This window comes from Orcinus orca, chromosome 1, assembly GCF_937001465.1.
Source record: "Orcinus orca chromosome 1, mOrcOrc1.1, whole genome shotgun sequence".
NCBI lineage: Eukaryota > Metazoa > Chordata > Mammalia > Artiodactyla > Delphinidae > Orcinus > Orcinus orca.
The window spans coordinates 134642230-134655218 of NC_064559.1; the positions used below are offsets into that span (position 1 = coordinate 134642230).

Sequence of the window (12989 nt, forward strand, 5' to 3'; positions counted from 1 at the left end):
GCAATGAACATTGGGGTACATGTGTCCTTTTGAATTATGGTTTTCTTGGGGTATATGCCCAGTAGTGGGATTGCTGGGTCATATGGTAGTTCTATTTTTAGTTTTTTAAGGAAGCTCCATACTGTTCTCCATAGTGGCTGTATCAATTACATTCCCACCAGCAGTGCAAGAGGGTTCCCTTTCCTCCACACCCTCTCCAGCATTTATTGTTTGTAGCTTTTTTGATGATGGCCATTCTGACCGGTGTGAGGTGATACCTTGTTGTAGTTTTGATTTGCATCGCTCTAATAATTAGTGATGTTGAGCATCTTTTCATGTGCCTCTTGGCCATCTGTATGTCTTCCTTGGTGAAATATCTGTTTAGGTCTTTTGCCCATTTTTTAATTGGGTTGTTTGTTTTTTTGATATTGAGCTCCATGAACTGTTTGTATATTTGGGAGATTAATCCTTTGTCAGTTGCTTCGTTTGCAAATATTTTCTCCCATTCTGAGGGTTGTCTTTTTGTTTTGTTTATGGTTTCCTTTGCTATGCAAAAGCTTTCAAGTTTAATTAGGTCCTATTTGTTTATTTTTGTTTTTAGTTTCATTACTCTAGGAGGTGGGTCAAAAAAGATCTTGCTGTGGTTTATGTCAAAGAGTGTTTTACTCTAAGAGTTTTACAGTGTCTGGTCTTACATTTAGGTCTTTAATCCATTTTGAGTTTATTTTTGTGTATGGTGTTAGGGAGTGTTCTAATTTCATTCTTTACATGTAGCTGTACAATTTTCCCAGCACCACTTATTGAAGAGGCTGTCTTTTCTCCATTGTATGTTCTTGCCTCCTTTGTCATAAATTAGGTGACCATATGTGTGTGGGTTAATCTACAGATTCAATGCAATCCCTACCAAACTACCAATGGCATTCTTCACAGAATCAGAAAAAATTTTACAATTTGTATGGAAACACAAAAGACCCCGAATAGCCAAAGCAATCTTGAGAAAGAAAAACGGAGCTGGAGGAATCAGGCTCCCCAACTTCAAACTATAATACAAAGCTACAGTAATCAAGACAGTATGGTACTGGTACAAAAACAGAAATACAGATCAATGCTACATTACATCCTAATGTTTAAAAACTGCATATTGCATATCTCTGGTAGGAAAGACTTCTTCATTCTGTACATAACTCTGTACCTAGGGCATGCGCAGTTCTTTCATAAATTCTCCTTAAGATGGTGCTATTTTATTTTTCTTCTTTCCTCCTCCTAATTACAATAATATATATCATCAACCACTATACACCTGTTAGACTGGTTAAAAAGTACATTAAGTAAAAAGTACCAAGTGCTGGAGGAGATGTGGAACAACTGGAACTCTCATATATTGCTGGTGAGAATGAAAAATAATATAGCCACTCTGGAAAACATTTTGGCAGTTTCCTATAATATTAAACATATTCTAACATATGACTTAGGAATCACACTCCTAAGTGTTTACCATGGTGAACTGAAAACATGTTCACACAACAACCTGTTAATGGGCAGTTACAGCAGCTTTACTGATAACTGCCAAAAACTGGAAAACAACCCTAATGTTCTTGGTGAAGGAATGGATAAGTAAATTGTGGTACATCTATAGAGTGGACTACCACTCAGCAATAAAAAAGAATAAACTATTGATAAATGCAACAACCTGGATGAATCTCAACAAGCAATATGTTGAGTGAAAGAAGTCAGTCTCAAAAGGTTATAAACTTTATGATTCCATTTATATGTTATTCTTGAAAAGCAAACTATAAGTGACAGAGAACAGACCAGTGGTTGACAGGGGATATGGAATAGGAAGAGGGTGTGACCACAAAGGGATAGTACTGTTCCTTTTCCTGATTGTGGTGGTGTTTAGATGAACCTATATGTATATTAAAATTCATGGAATGATGTACCCAAAAAGAATCAATTTTACTGTGTATTAACTTAAAAAACATATATACCAAAGAATTCAAGTATTAGGTGTCTATGAATCATTTAATTTCATGATTTTAAAGATGAGAAAACAAACCCAGGGGCATTAAAAGTGCCTTGTTAATTAACGATCACAGTTACCTACTTAACAGCAATCCTTTACTTAAGAGTACACAACTTGTGCTTCCCTGGTGGCGCAGTGGTTGAGAGTCCGCCTGCCGATGCAGGGGACACGGGTCTGTGCCCCGGTCCGGGAAGATCCCACATGCCGTGGAGCAGCTGGGCCCGTGAGCCATGGCCGCTGAGCCTGCGCGTCCGGAGCCTGTGCTCCGCAACGGCAGAGGCCACAACAGTGAGAGGCCCGCGTACCGCAAAAAAAAAAAAGAGTACACAACTTAATACAAAATGTGCTTACCTCAAAATGAGAAATTCAATCAGAAATAAGGAATATGTAGAAACTGTATAATAAACCAGGCCACACAGATTTTAATAAATATAAAATTCAACTATAATTTCTATGCTACATTTAGGTGGATAGGCCAATAATAAAAAGAAATTTAAATTCTCACTTCTTCTCTTTCAAGAAAGACTTCATAAACTACATTTTAGTCATTAAGAAGACTCCCCCAATATAGATATATCTCTGGGATTTAGAAGAATTTCCAAGGTTAACTCCAAAAAATTCCAGGGAATTCCCTGGCAGTCCATTAGTTATGACTCTACGCTTCTACTGCAGGAGGTACGGGTTCGATCCCTGGTCAGGAAACTAAGATCCCACGTGCTGTGTGGTGCAGCCAAAACAAACAAACAAAAACAAAACAAAAAAACCACACACAAAATTCCAATACTAAATCAATATTTTCTTTCTGAACACTATATATTAAAGAAAATATTCATTACCTCAAAAGGTAAAAATCAATCTAAGCTTGGTGGGGTCTGAGAAAATGGAAGTGGGAAGAGGTACAAGAGAAGGAAGTAAGATAAAAACAGAGGGAATTACACTCCACAAATTATTAGTTATACCTAATAAAATATGAGAAATATTCTTGTCCTCTTCTTTAGGGATGATATATTGAGTCCAAAGATTCAGAAAATTAGTTCTTTCTTAAATATTTCCTTTCAGAGTCTCAGGTATCAACTAAGGCTTAGATTACTAATCCACTTTACAGAGCTCCAATAACTTTTTTCACAAGGTGCATTCAGCCTCATTTTATAATATGTTTATAATTTCCATGTGGGAATAATAATAATACTCTATGAGACTATTCTTGAAGTATATGGAAGGTGAACAGGAAGCTTAGAGTATCATGGGCATGAAGAGAACATCAAACAGTCCCAAATGATCTGATCTTGACATTATAATAAGCAACATTTCAGAGAGTTTTATAGCTAAAAGTCTTAAAGTTCATTTGATAAAAGTCCTTATTTTACAAATTAGAACCTAATGGTTAACAGAGTTAATTATTGCAGGAGTTAAGAACAGGCCTCCTAACTGCTTACATGGTAATCATATATACAATGCAAATTTAAATTCTGTCCCTCTTTCCTTGAATCATTCATTCTGCTTACATACCCACAAGACAACAGGAATTAGCCGAATACTTCTGCACATACTTATTAATCTACATACTTTAGAGAACTGAAAGCAAAATGCTAGGCCCTTGACCCTTTATGTCAGATCTAATCAAATTAAATGATTTTGCCTACTTTAGTACACAATGTAAAACATAAAATTTTATGGCAATGTGACCTAAAATTAACATTGAACTACCTTTAACCCTCTGTGTTGTTGTTCATTTTAATGCAGTCAAATAAGTAGTATGAGAAAAAAAACAAACAAACCAAAAAACAACTTATTACCAAGATGTGTGAATATGCCATTTGCAAAGAGAACTGTTTTTTTAATATATTCAAACTGTAACCAACTTGTCAAGTTCATTCCAAACAAACTGAAGTGTTAAGAAGTCACAGTAGAGAGTTATATTTCATATAACATTCGCCCTGCAGTTATCTGATAAGTCAATAACAGCAAAGAAAGTTTCTGGAATTATTTCTCCTAAAACTTTTATTTAAGGCTTTATTCCCTAAGTATTAAATATTTAAAGTACCATGATAAATTACGCTTTGGTATTAATTACAAAAACTAATACAAGGTTTTTATTTGTTGGGATTTTTTTTTTGAGATATAATACTCTCAACTAAATACCTACTATACTCCAGGCTTTATGATAAACCTTGAAAATAAATGAATGAAAACATGGTCCTGTCCTCAAGGATCATACAGTTTAGTAAGTGATATAAAAATGTACAGAAATAAACTGTAATACAACAATGAGTAGACAAAGTAGAATAGAAAGATAATCAGAGAAAGTCAAGGAAGGTTTCATAGAGATATCCAAATTGGCTTTTGAGGTAGAAAAGGAATTTGATAGTAGGCTAAAAGGTCATTTCTTTATAGGAAACTCTAGGAAAGACAAATCTAATCTAAAGTGATAGAAGGCAGACCAGTGGTTACCTAAAGCCAGGGATGGGGACTGGAGATTGATTGCAAGTATGTATACAAGAGAACTGAAGTGATGGTCAGGATCCCTAGTTGTAGTGATGGTTACCTGGGTATATACATTTGTTAAAACTCATCAAATCATATACTTAAAATATGTGCATTTTATCATATGTAATTTACATACTTCAGTAAAGTTTATTTTTTACAAGGGACTGGGGAAACCAAATGGGCTACTCTTTGGGTGGCAAAAACACTTCTATATTCCAATTACAAGGTAGTTATTGGTATTCCGTGATTATCAAAAATGTTTTCTCTAAACTGAGTTTAAAGCTCCAGCACAGTTTCTTATTTTAGACCTCTCCTAAACAAGTAATGGGCAAAGAATGTAGAGCTCGGTAGAGTTCCAACAGAATAGGCTATATCTAAGTTTATATGATATTGCTGAAGAAAAAGCATTTCATAATACAAATTTCCATTTATAATGTAATTACTGAATTTGTGGGTAAGAAAATACTAGATTGAAGAGTTCTTTAGCTAGTTTTGTAATTCTGGGCAAATTAATTCACATCTTTGGGATTATTTCAGCTATAAAATAAGAAGGCTGGTTTCTTTATGATTTCTTTCACTTCTAAGATTTAATTATTCTTACAAGATTGAAATCTCTACATAGACAGTCTCCAATTGAAACCCCTAAGGTAAGTCCCAGATGTTGAAAGTAATGCATTAAAACAAGCTCTATAAGTACACTGAATATCAGAAGCATTGTACACAACTTTTAAGATTAGAAATTTGTGGTTCCTGGTCAGATTTATGTACTTCCTTAAGCAAATTTAATTTTACTTATATCTGTTTTTTCTTGGCTAATCATACAGGTTCTTCTAAAATTTCTGTGGTGCTAGATACATCATTCTACGTATACCACTCCTTATCTTTGCAAATGAAGAAATTAAGGATTTAGACATTAAATAACTAGCTCAAAATATCCTCTCTGCAAAGACAAAACTATTAGATCAAATGTGTCTTATACAATTTGTTAAGTAAAAAGGTTTAGAAAGAATGTATATATGAATGGATGGACATTGATACAAATATAGAATTTTTTTTCTGGAAGGACATAACAACAAAAAACTTAGTAATGCTACCTTTAGGGAGTGGGCCTAGAGTGGATAGAGGTCATTTTTCTATTTTTACTTTCTGTACCATTGAAAAATTTCCAACATGAACATCTGTTAATTCTACTGTTTAAAAATTATGCTCTTAGGTTAGACTTATAGGTTGTATTTTCCTTTCATTTTCTATACTGGAGAAAAAAAAAAAAGTAATGTTTGGCTTTTTAAATTTTCTTCTTTTTTAAACAAAATGCCTGGTAGTGTAGTTGTTAATTCAGTTGCTTAGAGCTCAAAGAACAAAGGTCATAGGTTTGATTAACTATATTTGCAAAAAATAAAAATATCCCTTGGTCACAGAATGCATTTTTAACTTTAAAAAGTCATCTGGCAAACTCGTGCTGCTGATCTCAAGGATGAATCAGGTAAGGGCATATGGTTGACTCAATACAAAACATAAATACTGGAAAATAACTTTAAGTAATGTCTTAGTGACAGGTAAGAGAGTAGACAGAGAATTACTCATCTCTAAGTAAACGTTTTAATTTTCATATTCATCAACTCACTGCACCTTCTGAATAGAATATAAATAAGACCTTAACTGTAGGAGAAAATACAGTCCCTGTACTTTCAAAAAAGTTAAAGACTATACATGTCACAAATCTTATTATTTTTAAAATAATACATTTCTTATTAGTATACTATATAAACATCAAATAAAATACCTGTAACATCTTCTGGATCTGATACAACAATATGTGCATTTAGTTCCTGTAGCTTGTGATGCAATTCGTCTAATTTTTTATTTGATTTTTTCAAAATGTTGTCCACATAAGCCAAACTTTTTTTATCTGTTGTGACTTTCCTCAGATTTTCAGCTCCTTCTTTGATTTTCAGTTCTTTTCTTATTTCTCTCTTAATTCGATCCTTGATATCATCCAATTTCTGTTGCACCATTGTATCTGAAAAGTCTAATTTTTGAACAGCACTCACATTCTCAGAAAAGGGAAGACTTCGGGAATCTCCCTACAGAAAAAAAATAAACACACAAATGTGGGAGTTTAGGAAAGTTAGCTGCTCAGTAAAATAGCCCATATAAGAATACAACTGTACTTAAAGCAATTCTTCAAAAACTCTGCCCACTCACTAAATAGCATTACCTGACAATTTTATATTAAAATAAACACATCTATACACAAAGACAACTTTGGACTGTATAAACAGACCATGAATTTTTGATATTCCGTGAACCCAAGTTAGATTCCAAAACCTACACTGTGAATCTTGAGCAAGTTATTCAACCTTTCAAATGCTCAATCTAATCGTGTAAAATCTAAATAATAATATTAGGCACTTTTCAGAGATAATGTGGTAATTCAAAATATTGTATGTGAAGCTCCAAATATAATTCTTGGCCCACTATAGTCACTTAATAAGTGAAGATGATTATTAAATTCCATAGGTGAGATAAAATTCTATTTTATCTTCTATAAGAAACCTCTTAAAAATAAACTAATATTGGCAAAAATAAAATAAAATTATATCCTTATAACCACTTTTTAGTTAAGCAATTAAATGCATTAGGGCTTGGGAAGACTAATTTCAGAATTCTATTCATATATTTCATGACTATCTATCCCAATTGATAATTTGGTTGACTGACTACATAAACATCACTACTAAAAAATGTCTAAATTATGTCCTACTGACAGAAGCTAAGAGAGTACACAGTATCAGTTATTCAACTTAAAATGAAAATCAAATCAGGTAAGTACATCTAATCTACATTTAAAACAGGCAAAGTTATGTTCTGGCTATTTGTATATCATTCACTATTTTAAACTCCATTACTACAATACTATTGGTTTTACATTTTTAATTTCTGAAACACAAGAAACTAGAGTTAACTTTTGCTTTTGGGAAGAGGAATCGAGCTTGTGAAGGACACAGAAAAGAGATTTATATTTCACTGTGCACCCTTTATGTATCTTTTGAACCACAGACCTAAGTAATTATAAGATTTTCTTTGACTTCTTTGGGAATTCATCACACCCATAAAATAAGTTCTATTTAAATACTTGGTGCAAATACTCTTTACGTCTAATTCTTCACCTCTGAAAAACATGTATTTTGCAAAACAGTGAGACAATGGATGGGAAGATACAGGATTTAGTCTTGGCATTGGTACCAATTTACCTGGTGCCAACAGGCATACTATGCAAAAAATGAAGTAGTTGATGTATAAATTTGTTCTTAACCTTTTTAGGGCCAACAACCCCTTTGAAATTGACAAAAAAAGAGTAGAACAAAGAAAATTCATGTTTGTATGTACTATTGTATGTACTATTTCCAGGTACCACAGATCTTAGATTCAAAATTCCTGAAACTGGTGATCTACATCTATTGGCCTTAAATTTCTGATTCTTATCTATACGAACATAGAATGATCTCCTATCTGGGCCAAAATAATGTCGAGGCTTTTCACTATTTATAATGGACTATAAGTCATATCAATCCATTTATTCGGTTTCCAAAGTTTATAAATCCACCTTTGTCTGGTTATCAAAAACATATGACTATTGTCAAAAGATAAAATCCCAAATTTCTATTGTCTACCTTCAGGTAAAGGGAACGGAGGCAAACAATTCTTAAATGAGAAAGCTTAAGCTAAATGCACTCCTCTAGATAGTTTTATTTCTATCTTTATAAACTTAGAAAACACTACATGAATTGCTTTCACAAATCTGTACTTTAATATTAGGTACTAAGCCAGAACGTTAAGTGTCTCAGTAATTTTTTCTTTATGATGCATAGGCTAAAAGAAATACCTAACAATTCCATTTATTAAGTAGTAAGGTCCAAATAACTTAATCAATACTTATAACAACTTAGTAGCTGTTTGAAATAATACAAATTGAAAGAAAATTACATTTGTATTTCATTCTTTAATAGCCACAGTTACTTATTAATGGGATATATGTCTGCTATTGGGTACTTCACAATTTCTCAAAACTTGAAATCAGTTGCACATTCCCACCTTCATCCTATACGGCCAGTACAAAGGGGTTGTAGAATATCCTTAATATTGAAACTTTACTGACTCTAGTTAGTCCACATGGTATCCAACAAATGGTGTCACTGTGTTTCCCTGAAATTTTTAAAATATACTGCAGCACCCTGAGAGCTTGCTGAGGCACTCCAGAGAGCCTTGTTGCAGAGTTTGAAAATCATGGTACTAATATTTAAAGGCTGTTAAAAACAAAACAAACAAAAACAACCACCAAAAAACACTGTTACCCTTGGCTACTTCAACTTCCACTTTCCAACTTGCTCCCTAAATGCCACTCATATCAAATTACAGAAATTTACTGCCAGAGACAATCTCTTTTGGCTCAGCTACTATGCATGCTGCACCTTTCGGTTGCATCATGGGATGCATCATTTTCCCTTCTTTCTTCAACTATCTCTTCCTAGTCTTTCTTTTCTTAGTTAACTTTTACTTTGTTTCAAAGTTTACCATAATTTTTTCCCCAGGAAAGAATTTCCTGCCTATGCCCTCTCTTAGAATTTAGATTAAATGCCTCTCTCCTGTGTGTTCTGATAATGTGGATTTTATTTAAACAAGTATTCCTTTCCTTATCTGACAACTCCAAAGACTGTGAGCAATTTGAGGGCAGAGCGGTTCTGTTTTATTTTCTTAATGATTTGATTACATTATTTAATATTCTTATTTCAGAATTCAGGAAAGTCTATCAGTGCTAAGGAAGTCATGATTTCCTCTTTCTGGTAAAGAGAACTCATACTCCAGGAAGCTCTAAGGCAAAACTGATATTCAATCATGGCAACTATACTGGCTAAAATTAGATATTAGATATAAATCGTATATGGTTAGCATGTTTGCTTCCTCTTCCTAAAAGGCCTGAATTTCTAGTAACCATATTTTTACTCCCATCTTTTGTTGTGACATGGCTCAAATACCTTTTGGAAAGGAGCAGGAGATACATACACCATAATCAATAACTTAAGATAAACTATGCCCCCTGACAGCAGATAGGAAAGGTTACAGTACTTTCTATTACTCTTTTCCTAAAAATTTTAGTTGCAATAAACTGTGAAAGTTATTGGAAAATATAATTTTCTTGCATTTGGAACAACTGAAATGAGATATTCCATCTATTAAATTATGTCTCTACCCTTAAAAAAAAGGAGCAATTATATCATAAATGGAATCAGTACTAGGCAATGTAATAATATTCTTGACACAGTAAAATAAATCAGCCTCAGGAAAAAAAAAATAGCTATTTAAGCAGTGAAAATCTTCAGCTATAATCTCTGTCTCAGTAGGTTCTCTTAGAGGCAGTAGTAACATTATAGTAATTTATGTTTATAAGCTTTACCCTTTCATCCACCATTCAACTCTTTGTACTCTATAGTTCACACCTCCCCCAAAAGTAAACAGTAGATACCTTTTCTCATGTTTTCAAAACCAAGCAAAGTAAGATCCAACCTCTAATCACAAACTCCCTTTTAAATTCATTAATATGCTCAGAAAGAAATAAAAAAAGAAAGGAAAAAAACACAAAAGTAATCCTAAACATAAAACTAAACTCCTAGTAGTATTCATGATTCTCTACCAATCATATATACATAAAAGAAACCCCATTAATTCTCAAACCTTTTGTCACTGAAATCAACAAGCTTAGTTAACCACTCCATTCTAGTCAAATTAATCTAACACTTTGCTGTTATATTCTCTTACCCATCCATGTCTTTCTTTCTTATACCCTATTCCTTTCACTATCAATCGAAATCCACCATCATGTTTAAAAATATTTCAACTCTTTCATGATTAATCCTACCTATTTTTAATGTATTTTATATCATCTATATCCTTAATACAGCCTTTCAAATCAGATGGGCCAAATCCAAAAACAAGGAAACCATTAGTGAAATTAATACACTCAGGATTTATAGTAGTACCATCGAAATGATTTTTAGGTTAAGTAGATTTCGAGCAGCTAAATAAATAAAAGAAGGAATAGAGACTTCAATGAGTAAGAAACAAAGAGTAAAAATTAGATGGAGTTCAAAGGAACCAAAATAAATTAAAAACTCAGTGGACAGGTTAAAATAGCAGATTAGACCAAGCTAATGAATTAGTATCCTGGCAGATAGATAACTTGAGGGAATTACTCTGAATTCATCATACAGCAATATGAGAAATTTAAAGGCATGTAAGACAGAATGAGAGGATCCAAGATCCTCGCAGTAAGAGTTCCAGAATAACAGAATAAAGACAATGGGGGAGAAGCGCTACATGAAGAGATAAATGGATGAGAATATTCCAGAGTTGAAGCATGATATATCCTTAGACTGGAAGGTCATACCAAGTTGCAAATAAGATAAATGAAAATAACGCAGCAACTACAAAGTAAATAGAGAGAAAAAGCGTTTTTATCTACAAATGAATGATAATTAGATCAACAGAAAACTATTCTTAATAACAACAGAGGCTCCAAACTAGCAAACTTCTACAGGATTTTCAGCCTTTATCTTCATATATTGCTAAGGCTTTCTCCAAAATTAAAAAAAAATTAAAAACCAGCTGCTTCAAATGTTAACATTCTTGGGGAAATGACAGATGAACTAACCCAGTGCCCATGTTACACTTACATCATTCCCCTGCTTACTCTCCTGTGTATGTTCACTTCTATTGAAGAAAAAAACTTGTGCTATGGAAGAAGAGACTGTACCATTTTTACCTCTTAAATTGACAAAGAGTTTTCTAATCATAATGTTGGCAAGAATCCAGATGTAAGCTGTAAAACTTTATAAGTTGGAACTATATAACAAGAATCTTTAAAATAGTGATTCCCTTTGGCCCAGTAATTCTAATTCTAGAAATGTAAACTAATAAGATAATTAGGAATTATTAACTATATAGAATGGTAAATACAATAATTTTTAAAATAATATATGCTGGGCACAGACAGACTCCCTTACAAAACTTACAAGTAGCAGGGCTTTAAAACAACTTATAGAAAAGAGAAAGTTCAGGATATAAGTGTCATAACAAAAGAATTTCAAACAGTCTAGGGAATAAGGAAAGGTTTCTTTTATTTATACTCTTTATTATTCCTCAGCAGTATGTCCAGCTCAATGTACTGCTACTATGTACACAGTTTTATTTCAAATTATGTTTAAAATAAGAATGGACAAAAAGAGACTGGGAGGAAAGAGATTAAAATATTAACAATAATTATCTCTGGGTAAAAAAATCTAAGAAGATTTTCATTTTGTTCTTCCAAGTTTTCCATATTTTCTCAAATTTTTTTTTAGCAATTAATATATACTGCCTGTCTAATAGGAGGGAATTACATTTTTTAAAGACATCAAAAGTAACTTTCACTTTATTTCAATTTTGGTAAATGCAAAAGCTTATAATGATACTTTACACTCTACAGTATATTTGCTATTATTTAACTAGGTTATTTTGAGTCAATACAGTTCCACTGCAAAGGATGAGACTACACATTCCACTCATTATAACTAGACCACGTCATATGCCAGTCAAGTATTCCAAGTATGAAAATGTGTTAATATGTATTTGATAAATACAACTATTTTTATTTTATGAAATAACAAAATTCTGATCTGTAGAATAAAATATAAACTGACATTTTCTATTTACTACATTTCAACAAACTCACAGTGAAGTTAAGAAAAACACTAAAATAAGAACAGGATCAGATTCAAAGAACAAAATGAAGAAAAAAGTCTGTCACTTATGACCAAGTACTTCATTTAGGGAGAGACAGGAAAGGATGTTTACTTCTCACTGGCCAAGTTCCCAGAGAAGAAGTGAAAAAGCTGTTACTTTCTTTATATTATAGAAATATAAAACAGTCTGACCTGATAGATGCCAAGAAATGTTAGAGCACCCATAAAAACTCAGTGGGTACAATGATTCATATACTGTTTAGCTAGAAGGAATTTCAAAGATCATGTAGTGTAACTCCCTTGATTTTAGTTTTGAAGAAAGCAGGTTCAAAGCAGCTATGCAACTTGCCTAAGGTCACAAAGAAAAGTCAGTGAACTGGCTGGGTTTAGCATACTAGTCTCCTGACTCCTAGTTTGGCGCTTTTACTCCATACCACCTTCTTATCCACTTCCCTTTATTTGAACTATACCCTGACCTAACTGATTTGCATTAATTAAGGGATATTATGTGCCTTAATTCAGGGGTACTGGCAGGACATATTTCCTCTTATTCTCTCATATCACCCTAATCCAACCTTCTGTGTCTAAGGGGAGAATGCTCTCACCAGAAAGCAAGAAACCAGTTCTTACACCAGCTCTCTGTCACTAGCTATGCAACCCAAGCATGTTATTCCATCTCTGTACCTGTTCACCCATCTGCAAAATTATGTTTGGTTCTCCCA

General features: G+C 33.1%; 1 protein-coding gene across 2 annotated transcripts in view; it reads right to left on the reverse strand.

Moving 5' to 3' along the window:
* Window positions 1-12989, reverse strand: part of PKN2 (protein kinase N2) — a 128545-nt gene that overhangs the window by 83084 nt on the left and 32472 nt on the right. Inside the window, exon 2 of one of the 2 annotated variants that reach the window (XM_004262995.4) lies at window positions 6273-6573. The exons of the other annotated variant lie outside the window; for it this stretch is intronic. Within the exon in view, the coding sequence (XP_004263043.1) occupies window positions 6273-6573 (301 nt within the window). The remainder of the gene's footprint in view (window positions 1-6272; window positions 6574-12989) is intronic. 2 annotated transcript variants of the gene reach the window in all.